Source organism: Equus asinus, chromosome X (assembly GCF_041296235.1).
Source record: "Equus asinus isolate D_3611 breed Donkey chromosome X, EquAss-T2T_v2, whole genome shotgun sequence".
NCBI lineage: Eukaryota > Metazoa > Chordata > Mammalia > Perissodactyla > Equidae > Equus > Equus asinus.
Genome location: NC_091820.1, coordinates 13607092 through 13625619, shown reverse-complemented (window position 1 = coordinate 13625619; position 18528 = coordinate 13607092). Strand labels below are relative to the sequence as shown.

Sequence of the window (18528 nt, the reverse complement as noted above, 5' to 3'; positions counted from 1 at the left end):
TGGGGAGTACATGAATTAGAGTAAGCAAAGCACTTAGAACAGTATCTGGGACATAAATTTGTTATGTAGTAGAGGGTGCAGGACACTATTTAGTGGCATACTGTCTTATGTATATCGAGGCTGCCCATCTTGGAAAGGAGACACAATCTGAGTAATTATCAGAAGCAAAGCAGGTGAGTATTCCAGAGTAAAGCCATAAATCTTTTCCTGGCCCACAGAGGAGCTGCAAGGAAGGTATACAGGACATTGGAACTGTATTCTTTCTCCTCTCAAATACAAAACTAGATTAGAGCCCATTATAGAGACAATATTTATTATTTTGCCCCTACTTTTGCTATAGCACTGCCTCTCCTTTATGTCCAGTTCCCTGTGAAACACTTGCTGTCCGTGAAACCCCAAGAATGCAATTACATAACAATGAAGAGAGAAACCAGTTGTTTAATTGCAGTCACGTTTATTTGCAGTTTCTATACACACTTTCTAGGTAATCAAACTTTTCTGGTACATTTTTTTGAGAGGGGTTCACAACGAAACTGTCACCATTTTTACTAAAAATAAATACAAGACTTAAAGTGTTGCACAGCTCTAAAATATACAAAGGCTTGAATTGAATGTAAACGTTGAAAACATCTTACAAAAGAAACCATTTTTGCAACGATTTAAAAAGTTCATATTTACAAATATTACAAAAATACAAAATGGATGCAAGTCCATAAACCATTGTCTTTTCGGCCAGCATGAACTGGTTCTAGTACCGAAATAGTTACACTGTAACCTTCTTCATAGTTTTAAATCTTTGTCATGATCTAGTTCTCTAAGTCTGCCACCACTGCAGCAAATGTACTCACTCACTGACCTTTGGCAAGAGCAAACGGTGTGTTTTGTTTGCTACAACTAGTCCATGTCCTCTACTTAGCCAAAAAAAATCAAAAAGTAAGGGAAAAAATTTTCCCCACACAACATAGACGTGTTGTATAAACAAAAGAACTAAAAATCAGCATCAGTGCAAACAGAAGAAAAGTTTGGATTGATGTTTTCACAATACCTAACGTGTGTGCCCTGCTTCAAGACGGTAGTGACGTTGAAGACAGCCCTCTAAATCTTGGTTTTATATGCTATGTAATAAAGTCATGTAAACTCTTCCAGATTACTAAGGGATTTCTTGCTTTTTTACTCAGTTTGTTACTCACTACTCTTTTCCACAGTGAATTTAAAATCCATCTTTATTTGGGTTTTTTTAAATCTATGAAATATAAAATAGAGAAACTCTGCTATAGATTTTTAGAGTAAACAAAATAAGTAAAACTATGTTATAAGGGTTAGTTCTGTGATCATTACATATAGAAGGTATCTTATTGCCTCACAATTCAAGTCAATATGTATTTTTAAATATATATGGTACCATTACTTAAATTAATGTCAATAATAAAAAGGTGACATATTTATTAAACCAATTCATGTGTTTTCTATTCAAGATTTAGAATCATTTTTAAAGCCCATATACCTTTCTTTACGCTTAAAAAACTCCTAACTACACAAAAGCCATACTGCAAACGAACTGCTTTTATGAAAGTTACAAAAGATCACCTATTGTGACTGGAAATGACTGTTTCTTATCACATTTGTCTAAAAACTTTACTTTTAAAATTTTGCCAAATGTACTTTTCAAAGCATGAGAAAAGTTCTTCATGTTCCCATGTGGTGGTAAACCATGCTGGTTTTCTTAACTAATGGGTTCCAATGAGAAATGATGGTCTATGTTTTCAAACCCCCAAACATTTTTCATTTGATAAAAAGTATAACACTTTGTAAATGTTCGAATGTACCCTTTACCAAGTAGCTTATCTATCCTAGCACAAGCACTCACACACACACTCTCCCTCCTCTACCCCACCACCCCCAGCACCCATTTTACATATAAGGATGACTAGAAATTAAGAAACACAATTTGATCATGAAAACAAATAGTAGAAGAAGCCAGACTTTTTTCTTTCCAAACAAACCAACAGCAATCAGATTCTCTAATTCTTATCTGTAACATCTTAGAAAGTGTTTCTATTAAAAGACAGCATCTTCTTAGACCAGGCTTTCTCCTTCATATTGCATGAATTAAACCAAAACCACAAACCCCCTTCCACACATCCTACTTTCCCAAATACCACTTGCATAAGCTTAAAGCCAGCCGCTTATCAATTCCTTAGTAACTCTGGTATGTTCTATCATTCTAATCACATTCTATTCTTGTATAGGCCACATCCCTTCTTGGTTCTTTCTACTTTCTACCTTCTCCCATTCAAAACATATTCTAAGTACATAGCTGCTTATATTTCTGACATATCATTTCAAACATTAGTATCAGTTCATGTTAAAATCAGAGGTGTAAAAACCATTTGCAGATTTCAACTTGTAACTACATTTTTTTCAGTTTTAAGACAAGAAAATTCAAGTAATTTCAAGTAATTCAGCTTGTTTCCCTGCCTTCATTTTATCAGAGCACTTGCCCTGATATTTCCTCTCCCACCCGCCACCCCTCCCCTTTTGCCATCAAGCAGATATAGTAAAATCAAAAACTCAGTTGCATGTAGCATTGTGAACCAGAGCTGTTCCCCATTCCCAGTTTAACAGCGAATATAAATAATGCATATACACATACCTATTTCCCAACTACGTTGTTCACAGTGTCATTTCTGTTCATTTGTAGGTAGCATGAATCTCATAAGCACAGAGAGCTTCACTGAAAACTCACTGCAGGTACTGACTGATAAATCAACAGCTCTGTGGCATGCTTATGTTTTACTTTTGTTAGTTAAAAAACCTGGAGCTCATTGCTAAACTGTTTAAGGAGTTTAAAGATTATAGTCATTAGATTATGACTGTTTATGTCCCCAGTAGCCTAATATAAAACATAACCTAAAATTAGCTATTGTTGTCCCTACTCATTCTCTTTAAAGCAATCCGCTGAAAAATTAAAGTCTAAAGGACACTGTCAAATGCTGTTGTTCAGGGCTTTGTGTTGAGAACGATGATTTCTCTCATTGATTTAAAAGAAAAATCAAAAGCATGCTTTTCATTCAGTCCGAATCACCACGTGGCCAATCACAGCCACATGTTACTATTAGCTTGTTGGGTGCTGCAATTTGTCACAAAAATGGTTAGGTCTGAATTCATTATTTTAAATTAATCACACTCCATATATGACCTCAGGATTTCCTTTATTTCACCACTTTAAGATTCATATTGAGGTTTATCACTCAGAAATCATATTGGTGGACATTTAAATATGGTATTTGATATGAAAATGGTATTCACAGAATACAATTATTACACTTTATTTGTTGTGTTCTATAAACAGTTGGTGTGTGGTAGATAATTGGCCACATGTCCACTCATCATTGATAAATCTATTTACACATTTTTATCAAAAATATGGTATTTACATGTGTGTAGTTCTTTCTTCTAAATTTTGCTTTAGTTCATTTTAATGTAAAAAAATACCAAACCTCCAGAGTAATTTCATCTTAAGAATTATGACATTGAGGGCTTTGTTTTCTGAATAGGCAGCTCTGGGAAAACTTTTTCTAAGTTCCACGAAAAGCAGACATTTTCGAATTCTATATTATCAAAAGGAATGAGATTGGATAAATCAAACTAAGCTAAAGAAAAATATGAAAGACAGTGCAGCTACTTAAAAACATGGAAAATAATCAAGAAAGATCAAACCACCTTCCGCTTCCCCAGCAAATATTTAGGAATTCATTGGTAAGCAGTGATGGTACCCCATGGTGTCCTGACTTCTCCCAAGTCCTCTGTGCTATTCCTCCGTCCTCATATAGCTAAGGGTTTTGGCCTTTGACAGCCAGCCTGGCACAGGCCACTTATGTTGAACTCTGGGAGGATCGGTCGTCGTGCGGGCTTCCGTCAGAATTTTCCGTCTCGCCCTCAGAGATGGCCTGCATGGGTGCGTTGTACAGCCTGCAGCGGACACTGTAGCGGCTGCTGCTGGCTGCAGGGGGTGCCCGGGAACGTCCAACCCTTGCCGATGCTGAGGTGGCAAAATTCTTTGAGGAAAACCCTTCTGCATTAACTCGCGGGGTGCATGGAGAGAGTGGGGACAGTGCCTCGGCCCCAGGCGCCCCCTGATGGGCCTCATGGGTGCTTTGGGGGGACTCGGCTATGAGCTCCCCAGGAGGTTTGGGCAGGATGGGACTCTTCAGGATCTCGGTAGCAGACATACGGTAACTGGAATCCGAGCGACTGCCTTTCTTGAGGAGTAACAGCTTAAACTCTTCGTTCGATGTGTTGGACTTTTTGGCATTTCGGTAGATGAGGCCAGGAGACCTCTGGCTGTTTGGGGTGGTCACATTGCTGTTAGGTGAAGTGACGGAGCCAGTGCTGCTGCTGCTGCTGCTGCTGCTGCTGCTGCTGCCAAGGGAAGCTCTTGATTTGCTTCGAACAGACATGTCCCCAGAATCTTTTCTTCCAAGTACTTTCCTCTTGGACCTTTTAAGAAAAGGAAATATCTCAAACCACATGCACTTTTATGAAACTACAAGTGTTGAGTCACATTCACGCATCTCCTTAAAGAGTATCTTGGTGCACTCTATCCGATAAAAATACTAAGCATTTGGCTGTGGGGAAGAGGAGTCAGATATGTCCCTCGCCCTTATAGCACTCACAGCCTGTGGGAAATTCTCCGATAACCAGTGGACATAAATTAGGTTCTGGAAACGACCATTTCAAATAATGACTAATGTGAAGGCTAGAGGTTCTAGAGGAGGACTTATTGGGATGTTTTATAAGAGTATAAGAAAATACTGCTATCTCACTTCTGGTTAGAGTGTAGGTAGTGAGGGACTGTAGCTTTCTCTTATTAAATCTGTCTCTGCAACACAGATAAAATGCTCTGATGTCTGGGGTTGGCTTCCAATGAAAACCAGAAGACCAAAGTGGATGGAGGTATGGATGGAACAAGATTTGCCATAGGTTGATGGTTGATAGGCTTGGGTGATAGATATGTGTGTGGGGGTTGGGGGTGGGTGGTGCATTACACTATTCTGTCTACTTTATAAGTTCCTCTATATAAAAAAATTTCTTACACGACTTTTTAATTGTCAATCCATTTTTGGCTGCAAATACCATTTTTCATTGCTGCCTAGGAACATCAACAGTGTATTAATCAGTAAGCCAGTTTTCTGTGAGGAGCTAAAAATCTGGACCACCTCTGGAGCTCTTGAAGCTCTGTATACTGTAAGCTCTCAAGAAAACAAAATCATTCCTGTCACTGCGCTGCACATAAATAAATAAATCCTACACAAATGCAAATCTAAGATTACGAAACTCAGTGTCTACCAAACCTAGGCACTCATCATCATATTATTTCTTTTGATAAGTAAACAGGCGTAAATTGAATCTTCATTGTGACTCAGTTCATTGATAACTATTGGCAACAAGCTCTCTCACCAACCTCAAAATCCACAGAGTAGAGAAAACGTCAGCTTTCCAATTGGAGACCAGCCTGATTTTGGTTCACTGAAACCCTTGTGGCTGTTGTCTTGCATATGCCAGTGTTTGGCACTCCAATAGGGTAGAAGTTTCCAACTAACATTGACTTTTAGCACCTACCATTATTCTGAACACTAAAATGTTATTTTATCATCAGAACTGAATATGTGAGCTTTAGGTATCCCCATTTACATTAAGGGGATAGGTACAGAGGTTTTAACTGACTCAAGACTGGATAGGAAGTGGCAGTGTTGAGATTCAATTCCAGGTCTTTCTGACTCCACTACTTATGTTCTACCCACTATTACAGACACTAGCATTTGGTTCTGTGGGGCAAGAACTTGGTTCTTTAACTTATATAGCATTTTAGTAACTCGTCCTAAGGTTGAGGATAAATTGTAGGGGCAAGGGGATTATAATTGGAGCTTAGACTACACACAGGGGCAAATAAAACTAAACTAATGATTCTTTACTGTCTGAGAGGAGAAGTGTGCCTGCTAAGGTATACACACAAGGCATTGCTGATTGGCTCCTTTAAAAAGGTGTTGAAGAGTAGTGCTCCTTCTTTACAAGAGAACCACATCAACAGAAAACACAAGTTCCCTTAACAGGTAGAATCCCAGGAAAAATGATGGCAAGCTGCCTGCAAAGAGCTTGCTTCAAAAAGTTTAACTTTATGAGGTAGCAAAGACAGTCCCCACGTTTTGTCTCTTGGGAGTCCCATCTAGGTCACCAAGCTCTAGTGGAAGAGGGCAGTCACGGTTGTGAAAGGAGCAGGCACATCAGGATTGGATAGTTGAGTTGGATTGGGTTTAGTTTCCAAGAGCTAGTTCTTGCTCTGTTCTTCAGACACAGGCTGTGAGGAGCGTTCTTGCAAATATGGGACTTGATCACAAGGGTGCAGAGGGCAGATGAGAGAATGTGAACGGGCAGTATGGACCCTACACTGTCCTGGAAAAGCAGCACAGAGGACATCCCCTGTCAGTGGGATATGGAGCCTATGTTATGTTAGAAGGCCTGTGTTATTAAAGAAATTTAAGTTTTAGGAAAAGAGGGAAAAAAGGGAGCAGTGATTAGTTGTTCTGAGCTATGAAAAGGGCAGGCTTATACACTGTTTTGTCTCAACCTTGGAGCTCTGACGGTTTCGTGAATCAACTGACATTTATCTCTGCTAGTGTAGGATTACAGCTATGAGCATGGTTTTTAGGTTCAGGAAATTATTTAAAAGTCAGAGATTACACTAGAGTTTGAGCTTTCACTCTAAGTTGCTTAACCACAAATTGTTTTCAAATAAAAATCTGATTCAGAATGTATTTTCTAGGAAAAAAAATCTTCTCTCAACAATTCTTATGAAAGTCTCTCAATTGAGGTCTATCTATATATGAAGATTCATATTTCCCAACTTGAATATGTCTATCAGTTTGATCTGGAAAAATAACTTTTCTTTGCTTGCTTTTGTTTTTTGCTGAATGTATTACAAATACACAAGGCTTTCCCATATTTGCATTTGACAGAAGCATTTGTTTCTTAAGGAGCAAAACCTTTGGTATCGTTACCTCACCTGTGAATGACTGCAAATAAATCCTCCGTTGTTCGAGGTTTGTTTGGAGACACGAACACACCTTCTGCTTCAGCCTGAGAGTCTTCACTAAGTGGTGAAATCAGAGAGTCATCACTCGGTGACGATTCTTAAATTAAGAACAAAAACCATCTTTAGGCAAGTTACCCGGCACACTGCTGCGCTTCACTGATTCAGGGAAAAAATAAACAACAGTTACCTCACTGCCATTTTTTAAATGAGAGAGATATCTGTCACAGCTTAGTCCCTCAATAGCAAAAGGTTTTATCTCAATTGGTTTTTTTGTTGTTGTTTTTAAAGATTTTATTTTTCCTTTTTCTCCCCAAAGCCCCCTGGTACACAGTTGTGTATTTTTAGTTGTGGGTCCTTCTGGTTGTGGCATGCGGGATGCCGCCTCAGCGTGGCCTGATGAGCGGTACCATGTCTGCGCCCGGGATCTGAACCTGTGAAACCCTGGGCTGCCGAAGCGGAGCGCGCGAACTTAATCGCTTGGCCACAGGGCCGGCCCCTCAATTGTTTTAATAAGTGAAGAGAAATAGTGGAGAGAAACCAATACTCAGGGCTGTAATGTGTTATGGGGAATGTAAGGAAGAAAAACTTCAGAAAGTACCATGAGACACCTTTCCATTGTGACAAAGTTATCAACCACTGACCTTTCAATGAAGTGTCATCCACACCTCCGTGGGTCTCCTCTGCTCCGCTGTTATCAGAGGCACTTTTGGCTGAAATACCTGAAGCAGTATTTTCCTGCTCGGAACATTTTTCAGGGCATGAATTTGCAGTTGATATCTCTGCTTTGTAGCTGATATTCCCAGGCACTTTGTCATGGTGGCGGCTCATCCCCAGTTGATGTTTAAGTTGATTGCTTATGTCTGTGGCTCTAGTTGGGGAGTTTGACTGAGATGTGAGCACATCCACAGACTCAGGGTGTGCAACTTCCTCCCGATCTACAGAGGATGCCTTCTGGACCTGTGCCAGGGCTCCATCTGGACCAGCTTCATATTGGAGTATTTTGCCATCCAAGTCATTTGGGCGGGCAGCAGAGACCCTCTGAAATCCTTCTGTGGGAAAGTCACCATTTTTGCTTGGTGTGTTTTCTGGAATAGGCTCACTCTCCATGTGTATTTGGTCTTTTGTGACACTTGAATCTAGAAGATTGCTGCCAGCTGAGGTTACTGTTTCTGGATCACAATGATTCTTCACATCAAAAGTACAGTTTTTTTCTAACTGTAGTTTATCTGGTCCCATTTCCACTGCAGAGGAGTCTAAAAAGGACAGTATGGTGTCTTCAGTGGAGTACTGACGTGATAGTGATTTCTTAGCCATATGTGGCCTAATCTTACCTGGAGACAGGGCAGCCATTGTGAGAGTGCTTTCCTCTAAGTAGGGGAGATCTGTATTGTTGCCTTCTTTTTGCTTAACTTCTTCAGACTTACTGATGGACCTAAGGTTAACAGATTTCAGGACTGTCGGTGTAATTGCAAGGGACGGTGGAGGATTTGACCTCAGTGTGTCTCCTACTGTGTTCTGCTTATTATGACTAAAAACATGCAATGGGTGACGGTGGTGGAATGGTTTATTCAAGACGTTATGAAGAGCACTTAGGTCAAGATGGGTAGGAGGTATAATTGGAAGTTCAAGATCTTTACTCAGTGATAGAGCTCCATCTTTTAAAGAGGGTTGCTGTAGTGAGGATTTCCTTTCTGGGACTTTCGGTTTTCTTTTGCTACCTCCAGGAGACAATGGACCAGAAAAGAAAGCTGTAGGGAAAGAGGATGTTGGCGTTTCAGACTGGCTTGAGTAGCCACTTGATGGAGATGCCAAGCCAGCCAGCTTTTCTGGTGAAGCCAGTTTAAACTCATTGTCAACAGAAGGAAGGGATGGGGTGGTGGCTCTTGATTCTGACTGGGATGTTTGGGATTCAGAGCTCTCTGGAGATTTGATGCATTCGATAACTGTGGTACCCGTAGCAGTGCTTGAATTAGATAAAGATCTGTAAGGATCATTTGTTTTCAAGTCATTTAGAAGCCAGAGGTCTGCATAGTGAGTTGATTCAGCACCTTCATCTTTGAATGGTGGAATATCTGAAGTGTCTAACTGAGGTTCCTTAATACCATGTTCACTCTGGTTCATCCAAGAAGGTTCCTGCTTGGTGGGAAGACTGGCATTTTCCATCCGAGAAGGCGTGTTGGAGAAATCAAGAGGCAGCTTCATTTCCCTGGAACTATGAGGCGGGAGCTGGCCACTGCTTATCTTTGGTTCTTTCTTCTCAGAAATGTCTGCATTTCCATCGGACTTCCTCAGCGATGAGCTACGTTTTGGTGGGGTCGGCTTTGCCTTTGGTTTCCTGAAAGAGATGCTTGGTCTCCCTTGCTTCCTGTGGTCTAAGTAGTCCTGCCAGGCACAGTCCAGAAGAGTAGGAGGGATCCCAATGCCCTGGCCATTCTCTGGGCCCAGGGCTGCATAGTGACAGACATAACTCTTACTACCTTTGAGACCACAGTCAAAGTGCATGGAGGTGTAGTATCCTTCTGTGTCCACCGAAAAGTGAGAGCTAGTGTCTGCTTTGTCTGATGGAGACTTTTCCAGAAAGCTGTCGTAAGTGGCCATGCTCGTGAAGCTAGGGCAGCCCAGGCTGTCTGCCTTGGGGCGCTCAGGACTAAAATCCTGGCGACAGGAGGCATCATGATGGTGATGTAGATAATTCCACTCACTGTCACTTGTGTTGCTATTGTTGGGGTCATCCAGCAGATCTGCCACAGTGGAGGTAAAGGAGTTTGCCTGGTGGCCTCTCACTTTATCCAGATGGTCATTGTACTGTTCTGTCACAAAGACACTGGTGTCCTCATTAGCATGAGGAGCTGTGTTTAGTGACAACTCTGAGTCACAGTGCGAAGAGCCAGTGAGGGGAGGAGAAGCTGCAGGAGGGATTGTCTCTGAGGTCTGTGAGGGGCATGTGGAGCTGCTCCCACTCCAGTTGCCACTGGATGACTGGTGCTCGTCCTTCTGGTCCATGTGGCTGCTGAGGAGGACACCAGCTGTGGAGATGCAGTGGATGGGGCTCCCAAAGGTGTCTGAGTTGGAGGAGATGTCACAGCTGCCAGAGTCGGCAGCCATTCGGGACAGACGTGACCTCCCTCTCTCACTTAGCTTGTGCTGGGGGCTGTGAAGATGTTGCGAACAGGACAGGCCCAAAGCAGGCTGGTGTTCCTGTGCACTTGGACTGCTGGGAGCCTCGCTGCAATCATTAGAGGTTCTTTCTCGGTCGCCCACAAAAGGCTCCCCCTCTTCATATGCTGAGGGTTTAGCACCAACTTTAGGCTCAGCATCCCCACCTCTATTGCCCTCCCGGGGAAGGCTCCGAGATCTTGTGCGGCTGCTCACTGCAGTAGTAAACATGGTGTCGCCTTTGTCTGCCAATGCAGAAATGTTGCCAGCGGAATGAGAAAGGGAAGCTGCAATGCTTTGACCCCTCTGAGCTCTGATTCTCCTTCTGGATGGAGCAGCAATCAGAATATCCTCAGTTTGGCACTCTGAGTCTCTGGTTCCAGACCTCCTATTGGCAGGGTTGGAAGGGTCTGGATTTGTGTGCACAATCACATTCCTTTCCCTGGCCACGGGCGATTCATCAGAATCTAGGGCACATGGAAAGCACAGATATTTTTTACATCAGCAGACTAACAGACATTCTGAGAGATGCTCACAAATCTGAGTGCTGGCCTGTTGGAGTTTTTTCTCACAGAAAAAAATTAGCATAGAAAGTTAAGAGAAAGTTACAATGCTTTGGAGAATCTCTCTCCCTCTGCCTTTCTGTCTCTGTCTCTTTCTCTCTATACACACACACAAAACACACACACACACACACACTATATATGTATGCATGTGTGTATGTAGACTAAGAGAAGATATGCTTTTCGATCTTTTGTGAATTCTCTCTCTCTTCACTATCAAATTACTGTGCCCCAATAAGAGACTACGATATTTTTTAACTAAAGTACATTTTATCTTCTTGGCCACTATTCATTTTTATTTTGTAATATAAACATAACAAAATAAGAATCATAGAATTAATTATAAGAAATAAAAATCTTATTTACAAGAGATGCTACAATAATAATAATAATAAACCATAGGAAGAGATATCCTAATGACATGGAACAGAAAAAACAGGAAAAAAATGTCACCAAGGGTATCATATTATCCATATTCAATATTTAATTGAGTATGCTTGAAATTTACCTTTTAAAATAGTGCTATAAAAGTATACCTTTATTTGAATAAGGTATACTTTTCTAAAAGATTCTTTTATTGACTCTTCTTAGTTTTTATTCATAATTTCAACCTTAATAATTTTTTTTAAAATAGCAAAATATTACATTTTAGCTATAAGACCTGAACATATATGCCTAAATCCATAAGATCAAACCTTCACAGTCAAGAATAGAGATTTAAAAAGTAATACCACCTGGCTTGCTGAACATAAAACAAGTACACCCCATTTCAAAACCTCTACAAGTTACAACATTGACTATTTCTAAGGAAGCTGGTTGAAGGCCGGCTTCTATTTCATCTCCTTATAGTTAGCACCCGACAGAATGTTAACCGTTAACAGTTTTATACCACACCTATTTCTTGTTGGACTCTTCTGGGGATACCCGAGATGGTTTTCCTCCTCCTCAGTTTTCGTCTCCGCTGTAGTACGGATTGTGAATGAACAAGAGAGCAGCGTATACTAGCCTCTCTGTCAAAACCAACTCCTGCAACCCACAAATAGGTCTCATTAGCCTTTAGAAATGGCAAACAAATTTTCATTTGCTTGGAACACAGTGATATTTATTGATTGGAAGTAAAGGAAGAGTTTGGATTAAGCCTGTGAACAAATATAAGGGAGCCCTTATTCAGCTCTTATTTAAATTATGCTGCAGTACATTAAGCTTTACTTCTAAATGCAGCTCTCCACAGCAGCTTACACTGCCAAAAGTAACAAGCAAAGAAGGAAAATCAAAAGAAAGAGGAGAGAAAAATAACATCAAAGAATCCCTGTCACACAGAAATGGCTCCTTAAGGACTTCCAACCTTTAGTTACTACTATTTACCGGTCTACTTCTGGGCTCTCTGAAGCTGATATCTTTGCATAGTAGATCCGTAGCCAAGATGTTAATCTGAATTAGTTCAGCTAACATATCTTTACCCATTTCTTCATTAAAAGCATCTTTGTGAGTTTTTTTCCCCCTCTACCCACTATGCCCAAACCCTCCACACACACACACACACACACACACACACGCTTGCTGTGAGGAAAAAGCCTAGAGATTTGTTTTTTAAATCATCATGTAACTCTGTCTACTTTCTAAATTGGACATTTTTTGGTTTAGCGCCAGTGTCTTATCAATATAAAATAAAAATACAAGATAGTTTCCAGCTCTGCACTTCAGTGGATCTACCTTCTGTATCACCTCTAAATAAAGCTGGAATCCCCAGTCTTTATGTGTGTCTGTTTGCTTTTGTACATACAGGGGGCAAACCATGATGCTTGTTAGTTTCTCCCCATAATTACGTTATTGACCCACTACACGCAGCCCGATCAAAACTAGAACATTGCGGGAGGAGGTGAGGAACTCAAATTCCTTTCTGGCACAGGCACGCACCATGGATTTTTCAGAGCGAGCTTTGCCTCAGAAAGCCATGATTAAAAAAGAGCTTTGGAAGCTGGTTGCCTCATCATTTATCCTGATTGGTAAGCATGGGGCAGGATGGCATGTTAAACCTTGGTTCAGCTATATAATGAAGCAGTTTGAGTTCTGCTTAGCATCACAGTGACAACAGTTGCTAGAACTCACTTTGAAAAATCTATGAGATACTACATGATGAATGATTACAAAATTATCGGAGAATTTGTACTAATGGAATTTTCCTTTCTTAGTTCCAACCAAAAATTAAAATCCTTCACTCTAATCGTAATAATCATGGCATACAGACACTATGTGTTATATGGACATAATTAACAACTTTCTCATTAAAGCTCTTGAAATCAACGTATAATCTAGGCTTTAATCTGAGTCCCTGAAATAAAGCAGAAGGAAAGATCTTCCCTTTTCCTGAATCACAAGACCCATAATCAAAGAACTAAATTTGAAAACAAGATTTTACTTACAGTGCCATGAAGAAAGCAGGTGCTGCTAATAATCAGATGTTCCAAGAACTGAAAGTTAGTTTAAGGGATGCCAAAATGATCCATTTTGACAGCTGAACTCCCCTAATTCATCCCATTTAGATTACGTAGATCAGATAAAGTGCACATCCTTAGAACAATTTATCCTACAAGTTGAATAGGTCATCAGGAAAATTAACTCCCTGCTCACAATCAGCAGATCAACCAGCACTCCTTTTCTTCAGGAAGGAAATAATATCTATCCCAGATACCTCATCATCATTTGCTGCCACTTTATGTGAGAAAAATTTGAGTGTGGTTAATAATAGCTGTGTCCAAAATGCATCTCAAGCAACATGCAATCTTTGGTCACATGGTCCCAGGATGAAAATCAGTCATGATATGGCCATTTTGAAATTTCCAATATATAAATAAGTTAAAATATAACTATTAGAGATGTTTAAAGAAAGCCCAATGGATAGATCATTTAATTTGTATCTTTGAAAGTTAGAATATTTTATAACATTGTTTTACTTACAACTAAGATTACCAGATCCAATTCTGGAATTTACAATTGCTCCCAATAAAGTTTTCAAGAAAAGTCTGGAAAGGCTTGCATTCAATCTAGACTAATATTCAAACTCTCAGTACATAGGAGGAGGAAAACAGAGAGTGAACGGAAGACAGGCTTGCTGGGTTGAGAGTAGAATTCAGACTTTATCTATGAATCCATATATTTTTAGGTCAAAAATTCCTAAAATCAATGTGGAAGTCTAAGCAATCTTTTAAACAAGCCTACCTTCATCCAAGGAAGCATGAAAACAGATTTTATAGTTGGTCTACAGGATCATTACTTGCGGTTTTAGAAACCTGGGGTTTGCTGTTTCCTTTCTTGCAGTGCCTCGCATCATTATCATATGATTAATCACTGCCGCTTTCTCCATTATTTCAGTCAGCTATGGCCAAAGAGCTATTTGGTGACTTTTTTTTCAAAAAGAAAATGTCCATCATTTACATAACAAGTGGCCCAGCAGAACATATGCAAATTGATGTTCAAAACCTGACAAAAGCATATTGAGCATCATCTGGTTGTATTCCGATGAAAAAAGTATTACTTGCTTACAAATTGGTGTTCTTAACTGGTATGCCCAGCAGCACAGGTTTTAAACATATTTAATAGACAGAATACTCTGACCCAACTGCCCCTAAGAAAAGAACAGAACAATACCGGTGACATTGATGGGAATAATGCAAGAAGAAATCACTTGAGCATCTTGTTTCATCTTCTCCTCTGGCGTCGGGAGAGGTAGTGCTTTGCTCCAGTTGGTCTGCTTGTCCAGTGTGGAGGGGATATTGTGTACTGGGTTTTTCGGCCTCTGCCCTAACATGACATCTGTATCTTCATCCTCTGGGGGATGGGACTGCAAATGAAGTACATTCAGACTCAGCCATCATGGTTACACATAAGCACAGATATGAGGAATTTTATAGTTTAGTTAAGAAAAATGAAGTCAGAAATAAGCTTTTAGGTCAAAGGAAGAATTCCTAGAAATAGTTAGTAGGCACAACTCATTGAAAGTTATAATTTCAATAGTCAAGCGACAGAAAAGGGAAAAAAAATGGGCTAAGTAAACATGCTTTTAAGGTCAAGTGGAATTAAGAGGAGAGACAAGGTAGCCAGAAATCCTCAAACTTAAAACTGAAGAAAAATGTGAGTCTCCAACCCAATGAAAGGTAGATCCACTTTCTGGATCTCCGTCTCGCCATAAATTCCTACTGAAAGTCTTGAGAGCTCTAGATGACTAGGAACAAAGGGAGAAGATGATTTAGATGCCTATGAAAAGGTTCGGCAAACATGCCAGAAAATCTGGAGTCAGGAGAGATTCCAGAACATATCACCTCAAGGACACGCCAACCTAATCTGAGAGGCCAGATTAAAACACAGGAGTCAATTTTACTGCAGGATTACGGTGTTTGTGAATAACGCTTTAAAAATGCAGTTTCGTCAACACTGTATGCACATGGAAAAGCAAAAGTGAAGAATCTGCCCCCACCAACTCTAGTGAAAAATACAAATGCTGTTACTGGGGAGAAAGATTCAAGTGGGCTTCTTTTTCAAATTCAGAAGAGTAAAACAGTCCTGGTTTATTTTCTTTCAGCTTTGCAGTATGAAGCTTTTCTTCCAGCTATGGAGAGGTCTTGACTTCTATATGACCTTTGAAAATTCTCCATCCAAACCTTTGATAGATATTAATATTTTCTAATTTTCATTTCAGAGCTGGGATCCTGGCCCAGATTATTAAAAAGTCTCCATCCCAATTTTGATTTCACGGTTGGGTTTCTAAACCAGATTACTAAAAGACCCAGTTTTTACCACTGAATCTACTTTTATTTCGTTCCATAGTTTGGAGGAAGGTAGGTGTTTGTATATAATAAATATTTTTTCCTCTTATTTCAGTTAAGTTTTAATAATAATTCTATCCTAAAATCAGGATCATTTAAAAAATTTTCTCATCCTCACATTTGGAAGCATCATGCCCTGTTGACTCAGAGGATTTCACATATTGTCAAATGAACTGTTCTCAAGTCCCCTTAAAGAGAAGATTCCAGAACCACTTGTTTAAACTAACCCCCAGCATTTTCTTACCTTGTCAGAGGTATCTGCAAAGCCCCCCAAACACCCAACAGGATATGATTCCCCCCCTTGAGAAAAATGTGTTCGCTATGAACGTTTTAGTAAAACATTGCAAACTTCTTTCTCTCTTCAGCTTTTGTGCAGATTCCCAGCGAAGTGAATAGCTCAAATAAAGTTGGAGCACAAAAGACTTTGTTTCCTAGGTAACTTCCAAAAAGAAAAAAAAGTTTGGTGCATGCAAAAAGAGAGACAGAAAGCGAGGGAGAGAGAGAGAGCAAGAGCCAGAGAGAAACCCCCACCACCAGAGCCACATTTTGTAGGCGATTCCTTCCTTGAATAACAATGGACTGGAAACAAAGAAAGAATAGTGACCTGACTACAGGCTCTGACCAGGAGCCAAAGGCACTTTTTATTTAATGGTGACAGGGACAATTGGCTGCCAGAGAATCCTTTTGTCCTGTTCCCTTTTTGTTTTTTGATTTGAGAAGCTGAACCTTTACAGTTCTGATAAATATAGGGCAAGTTGGAATTTCTTTCCTCCTAACTACAAAATCCAGGAGCGGCATTAGGTGATGCCCATCTTGAAGAGAGCTTTAAATGCAATTGGGGGGGGGGGGAAGTAAGTGGGGAAAAAAGCCAACGGCATGGATGTCTACATTATATTTTATTTAATTCAAGTTAGGAAAATACCATTCTTTAAGTTGATTTAAAAGGAAACAGTTAGTTAGAAACAACAGAGTTTGCCATAAAGTTAAAAGAGAGAAGAAAGTGAAAGTGTCTGGGGAGATGGGATAGGGCTGTGACGGAATGTTCTCGGAACCAGTACCTTTCTACTCCATGGGGTCATGTGGCAACACTCAGTGGGGGAGGGCGAACGGGTGCTGTTAAACTATGAATATAAAATGCAAAAAAAGAAAAAATTAAAAACATGCACACAACACACAGTATACCCTGGTTAAGCCACATCTGTGATATTAATGAATGAATATACTGGGATAACTCCTTCCTTCCTTCTTTCCTTCCAAATGCGTCTTTATTTTATGAGAAGTAGCATAAATACAGTCGTGCCGCATAGTAATGTTTCAGTCAATGACGGACCGCATATACAAGAGTGGTCCCATAAGATTAGTACCATACAGCCTAGGTGTGTAGTATCCCCATTGTTAAGCAGCACATGACTGTAGTGGTTAAGAGGACAGACTCTGGAGCTAGGCTGTCTGGGTTCAAATCCTGGTTCTACCACTTATTTGCTGTGTGACCAGGGGCAATTATTCAAGCTCTCTAAGTTCAGTTTCCTTATCTCTAAAATAGGGAGAAAATGGTATATACCCTGCAGGGCTGTTTTGAGGATTAAATGAGTAAATATACGTAATAGACTCAGAAGAATCCTGGCACTTAATATGCTCTACATGTTGGTGTCAACTACTACTACTACTACTACTGCTATTATTATTATCCTTACCTTGTAGCTGGGAAATACCTGTGAAATTGTCTTTCCAATTTGTAACTTTCTATCTTTTAGATCCCAATCCCATTTGCTAATTTGGGAAAGATTGAATTATTTTCTTTCCTTAGAGTGAGTTTATTTCCCAGTGAACTACTTGGAAGAAAATTTCCTGTGTATAATTTCCTCCTTTGGACTGCTCAAAATTTGCCTCTTCTTTATATTCAGACTATATTTGAAGACAGGGCCGGTTTCACAGACGTGTGACCTGTGCAGTCATAGAGGTCCCCGCATTTAGAAGGACTCCACACTTGGTTTAGTGCTGTCACTGTCTTGACATTCTTAGTTTTTCAGTAAGGGGCCCTGCATTTTCATTTGGCACTGGGCCCCACAAATTATGTAGCCAGTCCTGTTTGGAGAATAATCTGGTAACTAGAATCTCCTTTTCAGGATCTACTGAGAAGGATATTGAAACTCTTTTAAACTCTAAACCGTGTCAGCCTGGGATCCAATTAGGCCTCTATTACAGCTTTCCATGTAGCATTGCTTTAATGTAACATGAATTATGGCTGGATGTCTCTTTTTCACCTATTAGATTATGAATTTCTAGAGGTCAGGAGCCATATTTAACTTTCCTTTCAGTGTTCCATGGTGCCAGCAAAATGCCTCCTCACTGTAAGAGCTCAGCAAATTGTTTGTGCACTTGAATGATACCAGCTCTGTGTGCATTAACAGTGACAGGAAACCCAAATAAAGCAAGGGTCGTGCTCAAGATCTCAGGAGGAAGCAGACACCACAGAATCCCAGGGTATTTACCATCTTAGTGCCAATAGGTGAAAACATATAGAGGAAACCACAAGCAACACTTGGAGGCTCAGTACTGATGTATGCTGATTCTAGTTATTCTTCAGCCAATGACAGACAGGCATTTAGGGGGGAGCACTCAAGGTCTAATTCTATCCTAAGTTTCTAAATTTTGGCTAACAAGGTTGCTCATTAATTTTTAAGCAAAGCAAATGCCATCTCCTCAGACTCAGTTAACTTTGATCTAGATCTTATTTAAGACAAATGATTTTGTAGTGTCTTTGGCTCCCTCGCTGAAATTGATCATTTTAATAGATGTGGTGTATGTGGCCTGAGTTCACACACTAACCTGGCTGTCTCGTAAGAATCAGTCACAGATAGTGATGTGCAGGTCTCAAGTATGACACGGGGCT

The 18528-nt window shown here is 40.1% G+C and overlaps 1 protein-coding gene across 5 annotated transcripts in view; it reads right to left on the bottom strand.

Moving 5' to 3' along the window:
• Positions 1–442: 442 nt before the first annotated feature.
• The window catches only part of NHS (NHS actin remodeling regulator), a 335826-nt gene continuing 317740 nt past the window's right edge, over positions 443–18528 (bottom strand). For 3 of the 5 annotated variants that reach the window (XM_070502398.1, XM_070502402.1, XM_070502401.1), the window contains exons 4-9: positions 16694–16756; positions 14461–14653; positions 11707–11838; positions 7735–10716; positions 7064–7190; positions 443–4500 (exon numbers count right to left, since the gene is read on the bottom strand). In XM_070502398.1, coding sequence (XP_070358499.1) covers positions 3876–4500; positions 7064–7190; positions 7735–10716; positions 11707–11838; positions 14461–14653; positions 16694–16756 — 4122 coding nt within the window. In that variant the 3' untranslated portion in view covers positions 443–3875. Of the gene's footprint in view, positions 4501–7063; positions 7191–7734; positions 10717–11706; positions 11839–14460; positions 14654–15879; positions 16657–16693; positions 16757–18528 lie in introns of those variants that run through there. The other 2 variants (XM_070502403.1, XM_070502399.1) reach the window with 2 other exon arrangements.